The sequence below is a fragment of the Perognathus longimembris genome, chromosome 10, assembly GCF_023159225.1.
Source record: "Perognathus longimembris pacificus isolate PPM17 chromosome 10, ASM2315922v1, whole genome shotgun sequence".
NCBI lineage: Eukaryota > Metazoa > Chordata > Mammalia > Rodentia > Heteromyidae > Perognathus > Perognathus longimembris.
The window spans coordinates 52,144,892-52,168,494 of record NC_063170.1 but is presented as its reverse complement, the minus strand read 5'-3'; the positions used below and the strand labels follow the sequence as shown (position 1 = coordinate 52,168,494).

The window sequence follows — 23,603 nt, the reverse complement described above, 5'->3', positions numbered from 1 at the left end:
AGGCCAGAATGGAGACCCCTTAAGTAGATATCAGTAACTCACAAAGCACCTAGCAATGATGTGCAACTGGAGGAGGAGGGCAAGCAAAGTCAATGCCCTCTAACCATACAAACCTAGGATAGCTTCCAAACACATGAAACTAAGTCGGGTTAGAATTTTTCTCCAATTTCTATGGTATCTTTTTAGATTGGGGTCTCTGAGGATCAGGTGATAGTAAGGGAATTCCTTCTGGACATCTTCAGACTCATCTTCAGAAACCTGATGGGGCTTTAGCCTGCCCTCCGCAGATGGAATGGATGTGAGGCTTTCAAATCCACACTGTTTTGAAGATGTAGGTAATGGGTACAGAGAAGATGGGTGTTCCAAGTCACTGTTGTGAATCAAAGCGAATGTGCCAGAACAAAACATGAGAACTATCCTTCATTGGCAACCAAATTATTTTTCTGAGGCCACTACCTGCTAAAAAAAATAATAATAATAATGTGTATTTTATTTACTAAGTCACTCACCACAGGGCACCACAGGGAAGTTTATTTTAAAAAAATAAAAACCACACTTCTTGCTAATCATCACTGTAAACTTGCCTGGTAATAATTACCACAAAATATTCTAATCTTGCATACCTATTCAGAAGTCATTTAGGGTCAACAAATAAGATACACATCAATGCTGTTCTTATTGCATCTTGCAAGGTTAAGAATGACTTAAGCATACTTTGGAGTTCCACAAACCAAATTTTCTTCTCAATAAATGTACAGGATTATTTCCCAAGTTAGTAATTTTACCTCACCATAAAATCTTAATACTTAATGGCTGGAGATATGGGTTAATTTGGTAGAGTGTTTGCCTAGAAAGCACAAGGCCCTGAGTTCAATCCCTAGTACTGCCAAAATAAATAGTAAACACATGACAAATCTTGGCTATTGTAGTCCTAAGAAAAAAAATTCCCAAGGGAGCCAAGTCTATAAATATGTGATGAACGAAAGGGTAAACCTGGGGCTCGGGGTATGGCCTAGTGGCAAGAGTGCTTGTCTCGTATACATGAGGCCCTGGGTTCAATTCCCCAGCACCACAGAAAACGGCCAGAAGTGGCGCTGTGGCTCAAGTGGCAGAGTGCTAGCCTTGAGCAAAAAGAAGCCAGGGACAGTGCTCAGGCCCTGAGTCCAAGCCCCAGGACTGGCAAAAAAAAAAAAAAAAATGGTAAACCTATGCGGGAAGTACCAAGTGAATGCGAATGTGTTGGAAGGAGAGTGCAGAGAGTGGTCTGACTGCACTCACCTGGACCGGTCTTTGAAATTTGGATCTCCAGTCATCCACACAATAGCAAGAAGCATAAATAGGAGAATCACTGTCCAGACTGGCCTAAGTCAAAAGCAAGACCCAAAAAGAACCAGAGCAAAGAGGACTAGAGGCATGGCTAAAGAGAGTAGAACACTTCTCTGGCAAGTACAAATCCCAGTACTGCTAAAGGAAAATGTGGATTTCTAGGGCTCACCTCCTAACTCCATTATATAGGTAGCTGCTAAGCCATGGCTTCTTTTAAAAGATGCCTAGGTGACCCGTGTGCATCCCAGCTCAGTGACTGGGGTAGAGTGGAAGGCAGTTGCATCTGTCCTTGCACACTATGTGCAAGGTCTTCCTTCCAAGAAGAATGGGCAAGTGTGTTTCCTATTACCCAGTCCTCACTTCCATATTCTCCCAGTGCTCACTAAACTCTAAAAGATCTCTAAATCCTAAGCAGGGGTCTTGACTGGCTGTGTGATCATGTTTGATGGGATCACACACCTCTGCCCCCGCTCCTTAAACAAAACAAAACAACAACAAAAAACATTTAAAGCCATTTTAAATTCTAATATAAAGCAGTTCAATGTCCTAAAAGGGAAAACCAACTTCTCATCAACAGAAAAAGTATCCTATGCCATACACACTCAGCAAATCGTAACAATTGTCACGTTTATCTCTTACAGGCCACTTAATTCTGTTTTCAGAACAAAACCTAGTCTCTCTCTCTCTCTCTCTTTCTTTCTCTCTCTCTCTTTCACACACACACATACACACACACACACACACACACACACACAGGTTATTGTACTTCCCCTTCCCAATCTCTCTCTCTATGTATACGTATGTATATGTATATATGTATTGTGGTACCAGAGGGTGCATATATACATGTTAGTTCGTGTGCAAAATTACAGTGTGTTTGATGTGGTGAACTGTACCCCTCCAGTGCCCAGCTTTGTCCCTGAATAATGTAAAGCAATGGGTAAGTATTTAGAAGCCAATGTATAACTCTTTATTGTCTTTGAAAAATATTAAGTATTTAGCTGCTCACAAACATTATGAATTAGCTCATCGAAGAAACAGCATTCACCTGTTGGAGCATAATATGAATATATACATACATCTATATGTATGTATGTGTGTATATATACTTTAAGACTTACCCAGCCCAGTCACACTGACTTTGTTCATTTAATCAGAATTATATTTTGATTTTTGGTTATTGCTTGCTGGAATACTAATCTCCTCAGAGAGCTGGTTCTGATTAGAAGATTTTGAAAAGAATTACCTTGGATATCTTGAAATCGCTCTGGTTTTTTGCTTCTTCTCTAAGTCCCAAATTTAAATTTTCTTGCTCACTCACATCCTGAATTCCTCTGTCCTCTCATGGTGGTGATTCATGCTACAGTACTCATTGTTCTTTGCAGGCCTACCAATCAATATAGTTATTATTACAGGATCGTAGAGACTTGCTCATAAATATATAAGATCATAAGTGACAAAATTCTTTATGGATCATAGATGCGATGTTTCTCATGGTATCTGGTTTGCAACTTTGTAAAAAAAAAAAAAAGCAGGTAAAAAATATTCCATATGAAATTGGGTTAAGAATTTTTTTAACCTCAGGCCTTTATGAATAGTTTGAGGGTTTGTTTGTTGTTTTGTTTCATTTTTTTTCTTGTCATCCTAGAAGAAAATTGTGTCTAGGAAAGCATCACAGTCTCCCAGTACCTGGTTCTTTAGACACATATTGAAGATGTAAAGTTAGATCAACTTGCTAAAGAATAAGTGCTAGCTAACATTTGGTATGAATTTTACAAACACAGTGGATCAGCCCATTGCACAGGGCAAGGGGAGGGGACGAGACTCCAGCAAGTGCAGTGTTTAGATAGTCTGCTGCAAAGATGCAGGACTGGAATGCTTGAGGGCGGGGCGGGGGGGGCGGGGGGACGGGGAGCGGGATAGGAAAATTCTCCTCTGCTGGATTTAACCAACCAGTCAGAGGATCAAGTCCTAAATTCCAGGGCTTGCAAGGCCAGGTGGTAAAGCTACAATAAAACCTCATCAGTTCAGACCCAGATCCTTGGAATCTGTGACAACTCAATGGCATATATGGCTCTTTGAACTTCTCTTGAATAAAATCTTTGACTCCACATCAGTTAATTCTAGGCTCTTGTTACAAGTTAGGAATACCCAGTGCTTTATCTGTATTCTAGAAGTTGGAAAATTAAATGCTCCTTCTTTTTAACTTCAACTTATAGGTTAACTTACGTAGCATTATTTGGAAATTGGGAAGAACTTAACACATTTACAGTATATTCATATGATAAACAATGTGCAACTCATGGATACCATTTACTTTTGTGCCCAATTACAGGTTGAATTCAAAAGTAGTACTATCTCTTTCTTAGAAAGCCCAACAATTTAGGGCTTTTTGCTTTCAGACTAGCATTTCCCCTCTCTAGTTACTCTGAATCAGTGAGGTTTTACTGTAAATTAAAATGGAAACCGCAGGTGTCTATTTCCAGCCAAGTCAACCTTGCAGAATGGTCCATGACTTGATTTTTTCCATTTAATTTGCAAACCAGCCACATGTTGATAAAGGAGAAGTAAGTAAAGTAAAATCTCATGAAAGAAGACAGGCAGAGCTTTATTCTGCCTCCTAGTGGCTGTTAAAATATCCCTCCAATAACTAATAGAGCACAGAAGAGCTTGGCCATTGAACAAACCCTTTCATTTATGGAAATTTTTCCATAATCATGTTTCATGTTTCCAAACACCTTCCCATCCTTTTCTGTTGGTTTTTTTTTTTTCCTGCCCTTTGGTGAATGCTCCGGAAAGCGTTTCTAGTATAAATACTTTATGGCATTGAGTGGGGAGGTGGGGGACAAGAGCCTGGCAATTTGTTTTTGTTTTTCTGCTCTCTTCGAAATCAGCAAAACAGGGCCTGTTGACACCACCACTCATTCTGCATGCTCCCTGCCAGAAATAATTAGTCAACATGCATGCATGCCTTTGAATTGCATTCACATCTGGCCCAGGCTGATGTGAATGTCGCCCTCTGAGACCCTGCACAATGATTTCCAAGGGCCCATGTGCATGCAAATGAGTTACTTCACTGATATTTTTTGGTTTTCAATGTACATATGTGTCCAACTTTCCAGCAAAGTAAGTCCTGACTTTACTCTGTGTTTCCTAGCCGAAGCCTGATCTCTCCTCCAGACTGGATACAAAACCAAAGGCTCCCTGCTGAAAGAGATTTTGACTCCAAAGTTCTGTAACAATTGCAGTAGTAGTTCCCTTGGACTTAGTATGACTTAGAAGCAATATATAGGGAAATATGAGTCTCTTAAGTTTGTATCAGACTGTAGACAAATAAGCCCCAGATGTGTAGATACCAATGAACAATAATTGCAAATTTTCAAGTTAGACCAGCAGAAAACCCATAAACACAGTGAAGAAACTCCCCAATTCTAATATCTTAGCGCAAGAGCTAGCCAACAATAGTTATATAGAGCATGACTCACACCTACTGAGTTATTGTAAATTGAACAGAAGTCCCATGTCTGTCATTCCTGCAGCTGCATCCTCTGACCGACAGGTCAGGCAAAAGGCTCTCTTATGGCAGGCCTGGACACTTGAGAGGCCATTTGTATTCAAAATGCTGTTCTCTTTACAATAAAGTGATGAATCCCTGCTGGATGCACAGTCAGTCTTGAACAGTGAGGGCTGGAATGCACACCCTATCTCTGAAAGAGACACTCATCACCTTTCTATCTATTGTTTTTCTGCCAAATTTCAAAGGCCTTTGCATGGTGGTCAGACTTAATGGTGGAACACGCAGAGACATTCCTATCACTCTTTGCTGTGGACATGGATGCGGCATTGGAGGTGCAGCCCCCCGACACATGGGACAGTTTCCCACTGTTTCAGCTGCTGAATGACTTTCTCCGTACTGACTGTATGTATCACCTTTGACTATTTTCTTTTCCCAAATAACCCACAGACATGCAGCTTACTGAGACGTCTTTCTCTTACTCAGGCTGCAGGTTGGATACAGTCCTTTGTAGTTTTATTATTATGAACACACACACACACACACACACACATATCTTACAGCTGATGGGCATTCTCTTTCTTCCCTAAAATGTCCTGCTGCAGGGAGACTGTCATAGCAGAAGAACTTAAGAGTAATATGAGAGGAAGTAGCCATTTGTATTTTATTTGCTTTCAGATGAGTGAACTGAAAGCTCTTCCTGTTTTGCCATTGTTATCAAAAGATGGTTTCTTGATGAGGAACCATCTTGTGTTTTGTTTGCTCTCATGCAAGTGAATGAACTTAACCTCTTCACATTTTTGCAGTTCTTAATCAAGAAATGATTTTTAGATGAGAAACATGTTTCTAGCTAAAAGGTACCAGAAGTATTTCAGAGTGTCTTCCAGCAACAGTCATAAAAAATAGATTTTCTTTCCAAGAAGGGAGTTAGAGGAGGGGAAATCGGGAAGGAGGCAAAGGATGTTCTCTCTTCCTGGTAACTTAGTGGGAAGAAGGTCTTTTTAGAAGAGGGTTAAGTGGTCTGTTTTTTGTGTTGTTTTTTTTTAAATACCATTTTCACTCCAAACAGATTTAAGCATGAACTTTGATACCGTTCACATTCTCATGTTCTTGTTTTGTTTTGCTTTTGTCTCTCTTCAAAGCAGGATATTTAATATTAGAAGACAATCATCTACTTATTATATTGTACTCTGAGAAAGCAACTGCGGGTTCTTACCATGTTTTGCTTATCTGTTCTAGATAATTTGTGCAATGGAAAATTTCACAAACACCTGCAGGACCTGTTTGCCCCCCTTGTTGTTAGATATGTGGATCTGATGGAGTCCTCAATTGCACAATCCATCCACAGGGGCTTTGAGCGGGAGTCATGGGAACCAGTCAAGTAAGGAAACCTCTTTTGATACCATCGGAGTTTGGGTACAAATGCTGGAGAGTCATTCAGAAATGGACTGAGGGGGGTCACATGACTTTCATTGTTAGTATGGACAGTTAGCAATTCCATACATTTTTTTTTTCCTACTAATAGTGCTCATAAGCTTCTTTGTCTCAGTGAAGTCGGGAGGGAAGAGGTAGAGAAATGTTTTATGAAGTGAAAGTCTGCTTTATTGTACAATGTAAATAAGAATTAAGGGATATAAAGCCAACTGTGACATTTGTACAATGTATTTTACTCAACTGGTATCATCCCAAGGAATTAATATTTCCAGAAATGTGTCCTATGGGGTTCTGTGGAGAAAGAGGAGACTAGTGAACTTTTCTGTACAAGACCAGAGATCTCTGTCACCTACTCAATTGTACTGGCATTAAAAAATCATAAATAATATTTACACAACTGAGTGGTTGTGTTTCAATAAAACTTTATAAAAGAGAAGCATAGTTTGCTATTCTCTGGCCTAGATATTTGAGACATGCCCCAAAAAGAAATAAAAGAAGAAGGAAGAGGACTCTATAGCTCAGTACATTTAAGAGGGACAATGCACAATAAATCTTGTGTGTTGTGCTTTTGCTAATTTCCACCACTGCTAGGCAAATTTTAGGTCTACTGAAAGAAAATGGCAGACTCTCTGCGACCTTCATTCCCCAGGAAGGAAGAGAGCTATGTATGAAGGATGCCAGAAGTCTCCTGTTTGGAAAACCAGACACTCCCCTATAGAGAGAGTTTTGTGGTATCTTTTGAAAAGCTCTTATAAGGCCTGATACCCAACTTTGACCTGTTAGGTTATGGGATTTTTGTCTCTACAAAATTCATTTTATTCTCTTTGGAATGTAGTAGCTCATATGAACCAAAATGGGGGTAATATATCAGTAACTTTTAGGAACTCCAGAACTAATATTCAAGAGGCTTTTCTTCAATTTGGGAAACTTGACTTCTACCTTATTTGTAGTAATTTCTGAATGGAGCCCTTTCCTCGAATATTATACTGGATATGACTCACTGCTTTTTCTCTCCCTTCTATGTCTGAGCCATGAAAGAAGGTTTTGACTTTCCTTGTGATCACAAAATAATAGGTCACAGTTCTTCATCAGCTACTTCTAAGAAGCTTAAGTTTTAGCTTATTTTCCAGTTTTACACTGGTCTCTTAATATGATCCTGTGTACTTTAATGTGTCCCTTTGTGGTAAAGCATTAGTGGTAGACTTACTATTTTTTTAATTATTCCCTATAATCAAGACAGTTGGGGCTGGGGATATGGCCTAGTGGCAAGAGAGCTTGCCTCGTATACATGAGGCCCTGGGTTCAATTCCCCAGCACCACATATACAGAAAACGGCCAGAAATGGCACTGTGGCTCAAGTGGCAGAGTGCTAGCCTTGAGCAAAAGGAAGCCAGGGACAGTGCTCAGGCCCTGAGTTCAAGGCCCAGGACTGGCCAAAAAAAAAAAAAAAGACAGTTGTACTTGGAAGAATAGCTGCAGAAAGGAAAACACTTAAATGGGTAATGTTTACATCTTCAAAATAGTGATGGTCCTGAAATAGCAATAACTTGCTTGGATGTAAATGTGGAAAGTCACCAACACCTATAGAAGTGGGTGGTCAGTTCCCTTCACTGTTTCAGAAAGCTCTAGATCTGGGGTCTTGTCTTGCATTTCCTAGCCAGAAAGAAAGAGCTTGAACTTCTATGAGAATGTGTTCTCGCCCACAAAACTGAAATTTTACAAAATTCCTTCCCAGGGTCTGAGAACTGTCATGAACTCTGTGAGTGTCACTGAAGTCATTTTATAATCTGTTAAGTTCTTCAGAAGCCAACCATATGACTGCTATTCCTTTGGAAACATTTAACAGTCTTAGTACTATCAGAAGTAAAGATAGAATCAAGATCGTTTTCACAGTTGCAAGTCATACTCTGGAAATGTTCTGTTGGGGATTTTGTTTTTCACTGATGAAAGGAAATTGAACTTGACCATTAGGAAATTAAAGATCTGAACCTGTATAAAGGAATAATAATTGTGAGTAATCAACTGGGACTAAAGTTAGAGGAGTGTATGTGTCTATGTGTATGTGTGTGCATGCACATGTGCACACACACACACATTTTTGTTAAATAATTTTTGTTATCCAAGACTGTGCTTTGGGCTAGGGAGTATGATTATGGGTTGTTGCATTCATGAACAGTACATGCCTTTCAGAGTAGTATGTGAAGATAGTTGAAAAGGCCAGCTGAAATAACCTGTTAAAATTTTCTTTTAGACTATCCATATTTCATTAGCTGATTTGTAGACAGGATGCAGGTGTCATAGAGAGCATTGAAGAATGGCATAAAACAGAGGGTAAAGAATAGTATGGGAGCATGCTTTGGGTTGACAGGAAAGCATCTCTCCATTCCTCCTACCAAGTAAAGAAACCAAAAGTATGAACTTATATCTGACCACTGCAAGAGGGCTGATAAAGAAGCAAAGATTCATTTTCTTTTTGGATTTTTGTCTAAGTGAAGGTTGATCTCTTTTTTAATCCTTTCCATCAGAATCACCCCAAAATATTTTTTTTTTTTTTTGCCAGTCCTGGGCCTTGGACTCAGGGCCTGAGCACTGTCCCTGGCTTCTTCCCGCTCAAGGCTAGCACTCTGCCACTTGAGCCACAGCGCCGCTTCTGGCCGTTTTCTGTATATGTGGTGCTGGGGAATCGAACCTAGGGCCTCGTGTATCCGAGGCAGGCACTCTTGCCACTAGGCCATATCCCCAGCCCAGAATCACCCCAAAATAAGAAAGGGACTTTGGTAAACTTTGTTTACTGTCTTTACAATTTTTTCCATATGATCCTCCAGTACACACACACACACACACACACACACACACACACACTCACACACACACATTCATACACCATAGTCTGTTCTCAAACAACTAAATTGTGCTTGTAGGCACCTGGTTATAGATAAAATGAGAAATACATTGTAGATCCTACTTCAAAATAACTGGACAGGAAAAAGTCATATGGCTAGCTATGTATTGAAAGACAACTTCCCTCTTGGTGAGGAGAGAAAAGGAGAGGCTACGAATCTGTTTCTAATAAAGCAGATGGAGTTGTGGTTGGATTTTCTGTGCATTCGTGAAAAAAATCATTCAATAACTTTCAACAATGGCTAGAGATCGGCTCTTCAAGGCAGGGCCAGATTGCCAATGAAGCTTTGTATCCTATTGTCTTCTCTTGGGCATTCATCAGATTGTCATAGAACTAGCACCTACTGATAGAGATGGTTTGCAATTCCTTAGTATACATTTTTTGGCCCCAACAAGCAGATGGTTGATATTTTCACCAGCTCTTTAGTGCTGGCACATTGTTAAGTTATGGTGGCCTTCAAGATGGAAGGAAACCTACATAGTATCCAATACAGGTTGAGCCCTACCCACCCTAACCAATAATCTTTTCCTGATGAACGGTCATCTGATCTGGATGTGAATTTCTCCAGCCACCGGGACTGCTTGGCTTCATGACTGCTCATTTCTAGATAGGGTGTATTTGAATGGAAAAACCAAATGTTACTTCTTGACATACACCTACTGTAAGATCTGGATTCCTCACTTCTCAAGTACACTTCTTCATCTCTGCTTGAGATATATATATATATATATATATATATATATATATATATATATATATATGGTATTTTTAAAATAATGTTCTTATTCAGATTGCCAAAGGTGTCAATAGTTTAGTGATAATAACACTAGACCAGAGATGTTACCAATATGTAGGTGGCCTGATATTGAATATATATGTTTTAGACCTAGGTCAGAATATCTGTTCTTCTGATGACTTAGTGGATGACCTTAAGCCATAAGATTTTTTTTAAATTAAGATCTTCCCTTACTTGACCCTCCTGAGCCTCAGTGTTCCTTTATAAAATAACAGCTCTTCCATTATACATACACATGCATATACATCTTCCTCGTACATGTACATCTACATGTTTGAGCATCACTCCCTCCTTGTACCTAGCACACAACAGGACATGGAATATAAGCCATGCCCAGCAAATAATCACTGATTGTTTGATATTTATTGTTTGATATTTATTATGGAGCTTATACAGACTAAAGAGTATAAGGTTACAGTAGAATAGTAATAGGGATCAGAAAGAGAAAAAGGTGCATTCCCTTAATTGGAGAGTTAAACTTAGTTGATTCTGAGCAACATAAGCATGATTTTAAATACATACTCATATATACATGCACAAATAATGTAAGGAACAATGGTTTAAAAAGAAGAGTAGAATAGAAAGGAATGTATTTCCACTGAGGGATTATGTGGGAAATAGCTTGAAGAGTAAGACTTCAAAAGGAGTAGACTTGCCAGGAAAGAGCAAAAGCAGAAGTAGAAATGTGGAGAGAAAAGGTAAATGTTTAGTTTGGGCCACTTTTAAAGTAAACACAAGCTTAAGACAGATGTTTGGGAGCTTCTAAAATCCCATGACATTTGAAACTTTTGTCTGTAGGTGATTCATTTTGAGTGAGGGCTTCCCAGCCCCCAAGCTGGTGGAAATTGGCATTGGAGGTTTATCTTACTCTTCAAATATAGAAATATATAAGAAAGCACAGTTCTACTTGCATTACATAGAAAAAATAAACATTGTCCCTGTGGTATTGAATTTCTATGGAAAAGAATTGAGAGGGGTATAATGGATAAGAAGTTGAGAAATACCACACCAGATTCTGGGAAGATATCAAAGAGTGCCATGCACAAGAGTGAGGATTAGAATTAAGAATAAACACAAAAAGAGGCTTTAGTCTCCAGAGTACTAAGAGCAGACAAAATAGAGTACATAGGGCTGGGGATATGGCCTAGTGGCAAGAGTGCTTGCCTCATATACAAGAGGCCCTGGGGTTCGATTCCCCAGCACCACATATACAAATAATGGCCAGAAGTGGCGCTGTGGCTCAAGTGGCAGAGTGCTAGCCTTGAGCAAAAACAAGCCAGGGACAGTGCTCAGGACCTGAGTTCCAAGGCCCAGAACTGGCCAAAAAAAAAAAAAGATAGAGTACATAGATTCATGCAACAAATGGCTCATAGAAGTAGAATGTGTTCTATATCTAAAGTCTACCTTCAGGGGCTGGGGATATAGCCTAGTGGCAAGAGTGCCTGCCTCAGATACACGAGGTCCTAGGTTCGATTCCCCAGCACCACATATACAGAAAATGGCCAGAAGCGGCGCTGTGGCTCAAGTGGCAGAGTGCTAGCCTTGAGCAAAAAGAAGCCAGGGACAGTGCTCAGGCCCTGAGGTCCAAGGCCCAGGACTGGCCAAAAAAAATAAAAAATAAAAAAATAAAGTCTACCTTCATCTATAAATTTAAAGCAGGAATCTTTGAGAGATGACATAACCATCTTTTTCTGCATGAAATAATAATCCTGTTTAGAATTAATTATAAAGATTGACCCTTCCATCATTGATATCAGTGAAAATGATGGCCTGTATACACACACACACACACACACACACACACACACACACACACATACATGCACACACTCACCTGTATGTAACATTCATCCTCTGCGGGAGTAGATGAAAATTGTTTTCATCTAGAGCTCCAGAGATAGGAATGAAATGAAAGCTCTACTTTTTCAGCAGAGTCGCCAAAATGAATGAAAAAGCCTAATTTTTATTTATTTTATTTTACTTCTGGTGCTGGTCCTGAGGTTTGAACTCAGAGCCTGGGCACTGCCCCTGAGCTGCTCAAGACTAGCACTCTACTACTTGAGAAACAGCTCTCCGAGTGTGTGTGTGTGTGTGTGTGTGTGTGTGTGTGTGTGTGTGTGTGTGTGTACATGGTTAATTGGAGATAGGAGTTTTGCCTACTTTCCTGCCTAGGCTGGCTTTGAATTGGGATCCTCAAAGATTAGCCTTCTGAGAGTAGCTAGGATTGCTGGTGTAAGCCACCATCACCCAGAAAATAGTCTATTTTTTTCTTTTTATTATCTTTAAGTAGTTGTACAGGGGAGTTGCCATTTCACAAAGCAGTTCATTTACTTTTCTTGTTTTTGTAGGATATACATTGAATTCTTGATTGCATTCTCCATTTGCATTATTCTCAAAAGAGCATATATATTAGTTGCTAAGATTGTAATTCATTCTTCTTGTTCTATCCAGAGACTTACAATTATGGTTCTCAGAAACACACGTCTAGCCGGGCACTGGTGGCTCATGCCTGTAATCCTAGGTACTCAGGAGGCTAAGATCTGAGGATTGGGGGTCAGAAGTCCATCAAACTCCTATCTCCAATTAAGTACCAAAAAGGCCAAAAAGTAGAACTGTGGCTCAAGTGGTAGAGTGCTTGCCTTGAGCAAAATGGCTCAGGGACAGTGTCCAGGCCCTGAGTTCAAGCCCCAGACCAGAAGAAGGAAGGAGGGAGGGAGGGAGGGAGGGAGAGAGGGAGGGAGAGAGGGAAAGAAAGAGAAAAGCATGACTAACATGTTCTTAGGTAGTTTAGAGCCCTCATTAAAAATAATAAGTTGTGACAGCAATGGGTAATTTTAGGAACCTCATCATCAGAACTAGCAGAAAATTTCCCTTGAGCATATATATTAATAAAACATTTTGCTAGGAATTTGCCTTTTTAGTTATTGTCATTGAGGAAATATTAGAAACATTAGAAATGCTTTATATTATTTTGCTAAAAGCAGAACTATCAAGCACATTTTATCAATTTTAACAGTAGGTCACTATGATCTGTCCCATGAAGGAAATGTTTCTATATGAACCCAGTGCAGCAGTCTAGCTTAAAATGTCATATTTCCAAAATACAATATGTTTTGATTTGACTAATATAAGTCTTTTATTTTTGTGTGCAAAATGAAGCTCGCTTTTAATTTGTGTACTCACCATCCGCTAATATGTTTAAATTGAGTTGCTTTTGCATCCATTTGTATGTTATTCCTTTCTAGCTACATTTAATCTGCTCAGAATTGACATTTTAACTTTCCAGCCTGCCGTCTCTAGGATCTTCTAATTCCTTGATCATTATTCAGTGTGTGTATCATTTAATGATCACATTTGCTTATATAGGCTTACACATGTCTCAGTGGAAATCGCCAACGGATTTGTTACATGGCAGTGTTTAAGACTGAGAACCACTAGGGACTGAATTCAAAAGCAAATTCCCCAGTTTAAACAGAGACACGTGGAAGGAAAAGTTCCTTTTTTTTTTTTTTTAATCCGCCTTCCACTTAATAGTCGTATTTATCTCACCTTCTTTTGGCCTTTCTCACAAAAGCACCCTTCCATCCCAAGTTGTGATATATAACTGACTTTCACAAAATGTGAAACAGAATACATCTCGGAGACACCTACTTCCCCTACTGTAGAGACACTAGGTAAGCAGTTTTGCAGTCTAGGTTTTTTAGCGTGCAAGCCAGGGCCTTACTGCAGGAGTAACTCATTTCTAGAGGGAGATAGGAATCAAAGCTATTGGCCAGGTGCAGTGCATGAGCATTCACAGGAGGCCTGCGCCATGCCCCACAATCAAACCCAGAGGCGCCTCCAGCCTTCCAGGAGTCCTGCTAGTCAAACACAGCTTGCCCTAGGCAGAGCTACTTTGGCAAAACTTACTCTTCTGCTACAAGATCCAAAAAGAGAACCTCAACTCCTCTGCCAAAGTGCTGTCAACTCCACTTACACGGGAAGGCTCCTCTCAGAGTCAGAGCTAGGCTGGGCTCTCCTGTGCCAGTGACTTTGGCTGGATGGAACACCCTTCAAATGCCACTGCATGACACGCAGTGCCAGCGTTTGGAGAGCAGTGTATGACACAGACCCTCCTAAGTGATATGGTTGATTTGATTTAGAGGTATTCTCTCTCTCTCTCTACTCAGGAAACTATCCATCCCTTTTCTATCATATCACTTGAACAAACATTTTGTTCAAAATACCCCCCAAAAGCTGAGGAGAGGTAACACTGTTGGTGTCTTACTCATTTTTAACTGATTTTAATTTTTTTGGTGAGAAAAATACAGTTTGATTCATTTTTACACTCCAAACACACCCCTGTAATAGTCACCCATGTTAAGAAAAGGAACATCTTCAATCTGCCAAGCAGCCCTTCTCAGATCTCCTTCCTGCCTCTGTCCCATTTCCAGGCGTGGCTCCCATGATGGGAATCATGTCTTTTTTTATCGCCAGTCCTGGGGCTTGAACTCAGGGCCTGAGCACTGTCCCTGGCTTCTTTTTGCTCAAAGCTAGCACTCTGCCACTTGAGCCACTGAACTACTTCTGGCCTTTGCTATATATGTGGTGCTGAGGAATGGAACCCAGGACTTCATATATACAAGGCAAGCACTCTACCACTAGGCCATATTCCCAGCCTGGGAAGTCATGTCTTAAATTTTCCTTGGGTCCAAGGAAGAGTTTCTTTTTCTTTTTTTTTTTTTTTTCTTCCTGAATTTGGGTTGTCTGCTTTGTGTAAACATTTCTCCAAGGTCTTAGTTAGGAGAGAAAGTGTCCATTTCAATGTCCTATAAAAGTAGATCTTTATTCTGCACATGGCTTCTGACCTTTTCTGTCAGTTGTTTCCCCCTTGCACATACCCTTGTGTTTAGAAGTAGCCAATGGAAAGCGTTCTCCTTCTGCATCTTACCATTGTGGGGGCTAATATTTGACTTCACAAGTGGACTTCTAGGGACAACTGTTTGTCAATGGAACTAAGCAAATTCAATAACAAAAGGTCTTCCAAAAGGTTTCTTGATGGATACATACCATTTGTACATAATATATGAGGGTCAGTATGATGTTTTGATTCATGCATCCACTGGGTAGTGATCAACTCAGGTTAATGAGCATAGCTACAACCTAAACTTTTATCATTTCTCTATGGTGAATACATTCAAGTTCCTTCCTGTTTGAGATGTATGGTCATTATTAATTACATTTACCCTGGTATGCCACAGAACTCTAGAACTTGCTCTTTCTAGCAAATGACAAATTCTACCCACTGGCCAACCTCTCTCTCTTTTTCCTCCTTCTCCTCCTAGTCCTTTCCCTCCTCTCTCCTCCCTTCTCCACTACTTATATCAGTACAGCTGTTTAGCCATAGCCCCAGGCCCCATCATACCAAGAATTCCATAAATTTCAAGATTATAATGTAAGACTTTGGGCAATGGTTTGGGAAGCTGAAGGGCCTCCCAAAGACATTTAAATGATGTGATCATTGTGTTCACACTTTTTAATTACTCTCTGGTTATGTGGTGTGTGTTTTTTTCTTCCCCATTAACATTTGTCATTTCTCTCTGAGCTACGTCACAGCTCCCTGTCCGTAAGCTGCTTTCTGGAGTATGTCGCTTCAATGTTCACTGTTGTCTTGCTGTGGACTTAGCCAGTTTATTTACAACTGTTGTGTGCTTCTACCACATCTACATTGTCACTGTGATGGTATTTTTTTTCTTTCTGTCTGTTTCTTCCACAGGAGTTTAACCAGTAACCTACCCAATGTGAACCTACCCAATGTGAATCTTCCCAAAGTACCAAATCTACCAGTTAACATCCCTCTAGGCATCCCACAAATGCCTACTTTTTCGGCACCGTCATGGATGGCTGCTATTTATGATGCTGAGTGTGTATTCAGTTCACATTAGATCTCATTTAAATTTAAGTGATCTTGGCATGGATATGTATTGTTTATTTCTATACATCCTATGTAACAGAGATAGAGACAGATAATTAGACATATTTTGCTGATCATGCGGAGACAATATTGTTTATTTCTGGCATGCATCATGTTTGTAAGACATTGCTATATATGCAGCACTAACAATTTGTCTTACGCCCACTGAATGCTTGAGGACTATATTTCACTTCCTGAATTCTTTTGCACAAGTATGTTGGCCTCTTTTTCAAGGCAGGTGATAAGACTTTAGAAATTAGATGGGCTGACCAGTCGTCTCTAGTAAGATCCAATTCTAAGAGGGAAACACCCTCACTGAGAAACTAGATTTTTGTTTTGGGTTTTTTTGTTGTTGTTGCTGTTGTTTAATACTACGATTTCCTGTAGACTGATTAACCCCGAAAGCATATTTCTGGTGTCAGCATACGGCAAGATAGAGTAACAGCATGTTCAAGGCTAAATGAAAACTCTGAATAGATCAAGCTCCTGGTAATGTACATATTATGTGAAGATACTTTCCAAGGTCCAAATAAAACATAAGCTTTGAGGTATAAGTAAGAAGAAGAAATTCCCTAAGTTGGATAATGTAAGGTTCCAACAACAAATATCTAAATTTTTGTAGCCACATTCTCTGTGGTATGAGTAGGGGTTATTCTTTGCCTTTACCCATATGAATGTCAGAGTTATATGAAGTAGATTTTGCTGAAGCTTTAGTTGCTGCCCCAAAGCCAGACATTTGGGGAAGTAGGGATTGAGTGGTCATTTCTTCTAGCTTCGGAAATGAATCCCCCTTTCCTTTTTTAACCTTTCAAGAAGATTCAGCAACCCTTAATTCTACTTCAGGGAAACTAAACTAGAACCACATGCATGATTTAATAAGTGAAATAAAGTTTAGCAATTCTATACCCTTCTTTGATCCTTGTCTCCAACCACAACTAATTATAGGCCAGATAAGCTTTTTCTTGAAAGAATACATTGGCACATTTTCAAAGGGAAGTGTTATTATCTAAGGAATAAAAAATGATCTGACACTGGCAGCGATGTCTTAAAACCTCAAGATCACATTCAGCAAGTAGTCATCAGCATTTTTATTTTGCAGTAGTCCAGGTAAAGAGCAAGACATTAAAACAACTTGTCTACCTGGCTCCTCCAAAGCTGCCTAGTATTTTTTTTAAACCCTTTAATTGTTCCCAGTCTCATAATGAAATCATGTGGTCAATGCATCTGATGCTCTTTTAAAGACAAATTGAGACCTCTGAAAATTATACCTAAGGAAAAATCTTCTAAGAAAAATACATCATATTCATGCTAAGATGACTATATTAAAAGTTAGATTAGGTAGTATCTGTTTAAAATTTTAAAAACCTAAATAGCTGAAAGCTTCTCTTACCTTATTCTGTGCATGCTCTGTGACAGTGTTTTTTGAAAAGATATGAATCAAGACATTATAATAAAGCAGATAATGGTCTCCGTTCAATTAATTAAGGCATGAGTGAGAACACATTTTGGTAACTGCTCAACAATCAAAATAATCTTGGTGCTATTGCCTTAACATTAACAGTTTATCTTAAAAATAAAAAGAAAATATTCTTTTCCTCATGTCAAAACTTAATAATAAGCTCTTCAAAGGAAAAAAAACCCTACAAGAATTTTTTGAAACTCTGAAACCAGATGGGTGTCAAAATGTTGTTGTAATAAATACCAATTATTGCATTCATATGTACTTAATGATTTAAAACATCAACCATGCAGTTCCAAAACGGGGCTTACACTAGAGAAAGTTGGGGTTTCTTCTTTCTCCCCCCACAAGTACAGGGTGGGATTGGGGGGAAGGCTGAACTTTCTAGAGAGATAATGCATTCCCCCATTTCTGACCGAATCTTACTGCGGTATCTTGAGAAGAAGGCGTGGATTCTCAGTCGTCCACCAGGAAATGCCTGATTCTATATCTTTTCATGATTCTAGTTTTCCTTCTTTGCCACCTTTCATTTTAAGGACGTGTTTCCATGTTACCTGCTCCTTCGTGTCAGATACATCTACATACTGACCTCATACTGGTCTGTCCTGAAAACATTCCCCTGTTGGTCCAGGCCGTTAGTCTCGGCATGTTGGGAGTTTGCCCCTCTCCCCACCCCGCAGTAGCTGTGTATGCATTTATGCACTAGCTATATTTCTCTCTGAAGCATTAATTCAATGCAGCTGGCATCTGTCACAATAGAAACACCCACTCTCATCTGTTTCTATAGACGATGTCAGAACAAGTGGTAATGCATGGTGTGTTGGACATTTTATAAATTACCGTGTTAGCATTAGTGGTACGCGAGGAAGGGGGTGGGGGGTGGCCACCCCTCAGAGCTCCAAACGGGATTGTTACAAAAGAAAAAGCCAGCCAGAGAAGGGCAAAGGGGTGAGAGGTGGAGCATTTCCTCGTATACAGGCTTTCCATGGATGCCCCAGGTAAAAGTTTCTCGGACATCGTTATACAGAAAGGAATCAAATCCTTTTTCTCCCATCTGTATGGAGGACTGGGTAAGCTGGTGAATGGGAAAAGAGCTTATGCTTTGAGCTCTAAGCATTGCAAGTATCCCCTGTCTCCCCTCCCCTCGTCTTGCCTGGGGCTTGCCTATACAATGGGCTGGTCTTATGACAATTGGAATAATAACCAAACAAAAGAGCAGTTTTGGATTTCAAGGTATCCAGGTACCCTTGCCTCAATCTTGAGTCACCCCAATTTCTTTCCAGCTCTTCTAGAGAGAAAGCAGGTCCTCGCTCACCACTTTGTTAGCACTGTCCTTTTAAAAAACGGAAAGTCTTGTGCAATCTCCAAGAGGCCTCCACTCTGGAGGGGAGCTGGGGAAATGCATGAAGCCCTGGAGTCTAATAACTGCATGTTGCCATGTGGTTATTATCCGTGGAGATTTACTTCTCCCCCTGGTCATGGCCTTCATCTGAATCATCACATGTCTTAATGTGGTAATTAAAGGAAGGCTGATTTTTACCATACACCATTTCCTAGTTGTTACAGGATGGTACCTTCTTCAGACTTCTCACTGGTCTGGAGTAATTGCCTGAGCAAAGTAGACTGAGTCATGTATGGTAAAACTCAAAATCTGCCGGTGGAGATTGCCCCCTATCTCCACCGCCAACACACGTCGTTTTGTATGTGGAAGCCACTGTTTGCCTTAAGCCTTCTAGCCTCTAGTTGTCTCTGTGTTAGTTTCTTCCCAGCCTCAGGCTACTGGGTAACTCGAGTTTTCTAACTTTTATCCTGCCAGTAATGGATCAGGCACCTCCGAAGATCTGTTCTGGAAACTTGATGCTCTTCAGACCTTCATTCGGGACCTGCACTGGCCTGAGGAAGAATTTGGAAAGCACCTAGAACAACGGCTGAAGTTAATGGCAAGTGACATGATTGAATCTTGTGTCAAAAGGTAAGCACAGGTGCTCCACAGGTCCCGCCCACTTTCTCCATTTTCCACTAACTCCAGGAACAGCGAAGATCTAATGTCTCCCTTTTTCAATAAGCCATGATTTGGAGCATTTTAGAAAAGGAGATTGCTTGAAGTGGGAGTTGCCCATGGCTAGCTTTGGCTCATCTACTTCCAATCTATCCCAGTCCCTAAGTGTATTGGCTACCAATATCCTTCAGGGTTGTTGGCTCCATTGGGAAAAGACTCATGTTTATACTTACTTATCTTTATATCTTCAACATCTCCAGTGGTGTCTAGCAGAAAATATTTACATGATAAATATTTATTAAGTATGTGAGTGTAGGAAGTAAGCATTTGAGAAGAAATAAGAGTATACAGTTCTACATCCAATGTATCTGAAATATAGATCCTTAGGTAACAGGAATCTAATGATTTACCAGCAAAAGAAGGTGAGCTGTCAGCATGGCCATTCATTCAGTACATGGAGCCTAGTACCTGCTATGTGCTATTTGTTAGCCAGGAGTTGAACTGAGTATCAGCAGGAGGGCATGTGACTTTTAATGTACCCTTAGCCTTCCCACCAATTGTCTGTTTTGTCACTGTGGCCTGGGATTAAGGAAATTCATTGCTACACTTGAAAGTTCCTATGAAGACGGTTCTAGGAAGGTGAGGGGAAGAAAGGGAAAACAATATTCATCCCTTCAGCAAAATTGTTTTGAAATCTTTCCATACACTTGGTACAATGTTAAGTCCTTGCATTACAATGCAGAATGAAAAACTTTATCACTCCCTCATGGACTGTCTTCTACTTGTATATGAAATACAGAAGTAAATTCCATTGATTTGACATCATCACCCTCCCCCCCAGGAACATATCCAACTTTGTTTTTTACAGCTCATAACTGTTCCATTATTTTTCCCCATTTAAAAAAAAAAAAAAGCAGTAGACCATAAGCAGCACAGGCCGCTCGAGTTCTCCAGATGTTATATAGTTTCGATGATGAATCAGTTGTTGGGGGCACAGGGGAGAGGGGGTGTGGATTTGCCTAGCAGTGCTCTGAATTCATCATTCATCTTGGAAGAAGAACAGAGAGGTAATAGTATCAAAACTGGGAGCCCCAGTGGCAAAAGTGCCTACTCAGGTAGGTGAATTGCAAGGCTATAGGAAATGGGGAAGAACCATGCGCTCTTGGAGGGTCTGGGTAGGTCTTTGATGCTACTTCTTGAGGCTTAGACGTCCAGTGATCCAGATATTAGCTTTTGCTCTTTTCACCCTTAGACCCAAAGACAGATCTGTTTCTCAAATCTATAGTCAAAATGTCTCCTCAGGATTTTACATTCTACCATCTCCTACATAGTTTACATCCATTTCAGGAAAAGCAATGATTTTCCAGTGGCCAAACTATTAAGCCAAAATCTTCTTACAAGACAGTTCCCTGAGGCCAAATGTTCTCCCCTGACCTCACCAAGGAGTTGAAACATGTTAGAATTAAGACTTACCAGCTTCTGATTATGTGCAAATATTCTACAGGAAGACATTTCTCTCTGTTAAGAAGCCAGTGTCCCAGGTAAGGAATAAGAAATAGGAGCTCAGACATGAGGGGCCTGAGGATGTTCAAGCTGGGTAAGGCTCTGATTTGGGGCTGGGAATATGGCCTAGTGGCAAGAGTGCTTGCCTCCTACACATGTGAAGCCCTGGGTTCAATTCCCCAGCACCACATATACAGAAAACGGCCAGAAGTGGCGCTGTGGCTCAAGTGATAGAGTGCTAGCCTTGAGCACAAAGAAGCCAGGACAGTGCTCAGGCCCTGAGTCTAAGCCCCAGGACTGGCAAAAAAAAAAAAAAAAAAGACTCTGATTTAATACCTTAGCACGTTCAATAATGCTTAGGGTTCAGATACTTGGAGAGAGTGAGCTAATCAGCAACAGGAAGCAGACCTGATTGTGCCCTCTTGGCACACTCCACCCACCTAGGTTCCAGTGGCATTCTCAGCATGTGGAAACTGTAGAAGCCAAGTACTTTTTTTTTTTTTTTTTTTTTTTTGCCAATCCTGGGGCTTGAACTCAGGGCCTATGCTCTCTCCCTGAGCTTTCTTTGCTCAAGGCTGGCGCTCTACCACTTGAGCCACAGCACCACTTCTGGCATTTTCCATTTATGTGGTTCTGAGGAATCTAACCCAGGGCTTCATGCATGCTAGGCAAGCACTACCACTAAGCCACATTCCCAGCCCCACAAGTACCCTTTCATTGTTAAAAGGTGGTATGGGTGGACCCACACATGTATGGGTGGACCTGGACCCTTGAATTACCAACTGTCCCTACCAATTAAGGCCCTAGACTTAACTACAAAGGTAGACAAGAGCAAAAGCAGCTGGAAATCCCATCACCTACATCTCCAGCTTTAGAAGAGATGACAGAGAGGAGACCTGGAAGGATGTTTCAAGACATAAAACCTACATTTGAAGAGACTTGGAACCATTGTTTTTCTTCTGGGGGCAGGAGAAATAACCTTTGTTCTGGGACAATGCAGTAAGGCTATTGCTTCATAAAGTATGCAATGCTAAAAATGTCAGTAAGAAACACTTCATGGTTAAGTTGCCAGGAAAGATAAAAATTGACTCACCTGACAGCTACTGAGCCTCTAATCTAGAGCTCTGAACTGAACCCAAACAAGGCACCCTAGCTCTGGCCTCAGGGAGAGTCAATTGGGTTAAATGACCCCCTCCATGCCTAGCTTTGGGGTCCCGTAGAGCCCTCTCAGTCATATTAATTTTGCATTCACCTTCCTCTTTCACAGATCTGCACTCCAAGGGCTGTGAACAGTTCCCCTGTGAACACAGAAAATGATTGCTTCATTGGAAGGAATCATTTTAGCATTTCCATTTCTCAGATTGGGCCGGAACTGGCACCTCAACTTTAGAAGATCAGCCACAGAGACCTGCCCAACTCAGTCCCCATCAGGCCTGATTCTCACAAAATGAGGAAAGGATGTATTTTCAGCAGAGCTTAAAATGATCATCATGATTAGAAAGCTACTTCAGTGCATGGAGTCTTTAGAAGCCAAGATGAATTTATCTTTAACATGATCATATAATCTATAGGGGTGTTTTGAGGGTTTGGGATTTTTTTTTTTCTTAAGAACTGGGCTTCCAACCTTCGAAATTATACTTGGCTTCCCTGCATGCACCCAGGGTGTGTTAGCAAGCTGGCATCCTTTCCTGAGCTAACTAGCAGTGTGATCCTCCTATGCACTGTTAGAAAACTGCTACCAATTCCTCTTAAAGCAGTGCTTTCCTGGTGACTGCATGAGCCCAGGAACCTGACAGTGAACAATGCTGAAAACCATTAGACACATTAGATGGCCGGGGTTTTAATAAAGCCACTTGCTTTTCTTTAAACACATGTGATGATGTGACCCACTTCTCTGAAACCTTTTAGAATATAGCTGGGCCCCTTTTACAATGCCAACATCAAAGACTCAATCTCACACCTGTATTAGCCACTGCCCATGTCTGGCTAGGGTTTTCTGGGAGTGGTGAGTATATAATGGTTTCAGAATGTCATCTATGTCAGAATAATGTTGGGTTGGGATTCTATCATTACCCAATTCTTGACTTGTGGATTAGAGACATTAACTCTGTATAGTGTAGTTATATATTAGACATAATATAATAAACTATGGTCTGTTGGTTTTAAATTATATGCTTATTGAAAAATAATGCATTGACAACACTTTTTTAAGTCATGGAATTTCCTTTTTGTAATTGATTTATTTATTGTCAAAGTGATGTACAGAGGGGTTTCAGTTTCATATGTAAGGCAGTGAGTACATTTCTTTTTTTTTTTTTTTTTTTTGGCCAGTCCTGGGCCTTGGACTCAGGGCCTGAGCACTGTCCCTGGCTTCTTCCCGCTCAAGGCTAGCACTCTGCCACCTGAGCCACAGCGCCCCTTCTGGCCGTTTTCCATGATGTGGTGCTGGGGAATTGAACCCAGAGCTTCATGTGTAGGAGGCAAGCACTCTTGCCACTAGGCCATATTCCCAGCCCCGGTACATTTCTTATCAAACTTGTTACCGCCTCCCTCATTTTTCTCCCACCTTCCTCCTCCCCATGGAATTTCCTTAATGCCACATCTTTTTTTAATTTTACTCCTTCTCCCGAAAAGGTAATCATCTTAAGCAGCCTGATATAATTCCTTCTTATAACTCTTTAATAAGAAAAAAAAATCTGGGTTTTAGTTTTGGGCTT

At 40.4% G+C, this 23,603-nt stretch overlaps 1 protein-coding gene across 3 annotated transcripts in view; it reads left to right on the top strand.

The window, feature by feature from the left end:
* Positions 1-23,603, top strand: part of Cadps (calcium dependent secretion activator) — a 429,166-nt gene that overhangs the window by 328,756 nt on the left and 76,807 nt on the right. For 2 of the 3 annotated variants that reach the window (XM_048356072.1, XM_048356073.1), the window contains 3 exons: positions 5,089-5,245; positions 6,080-6,221; positions 19,201-19,356. In XM_048356072.1, the coding sequence (XP_048212029.1) occupies positions 5,089-5,245; positions 6,080-6,221; positions 19,201-19,356 (455 nt within the window). Of the gene's footprint in view, positions 1-5,088; positions 5,246-6,079; positions 6,222-15,727; positions 15,875-19,200; positions 19,357-23,603 lie in introns of all 3 variants that reach the window. The other variant, XM_048356074.1, reaches the window with a different exon arrangement.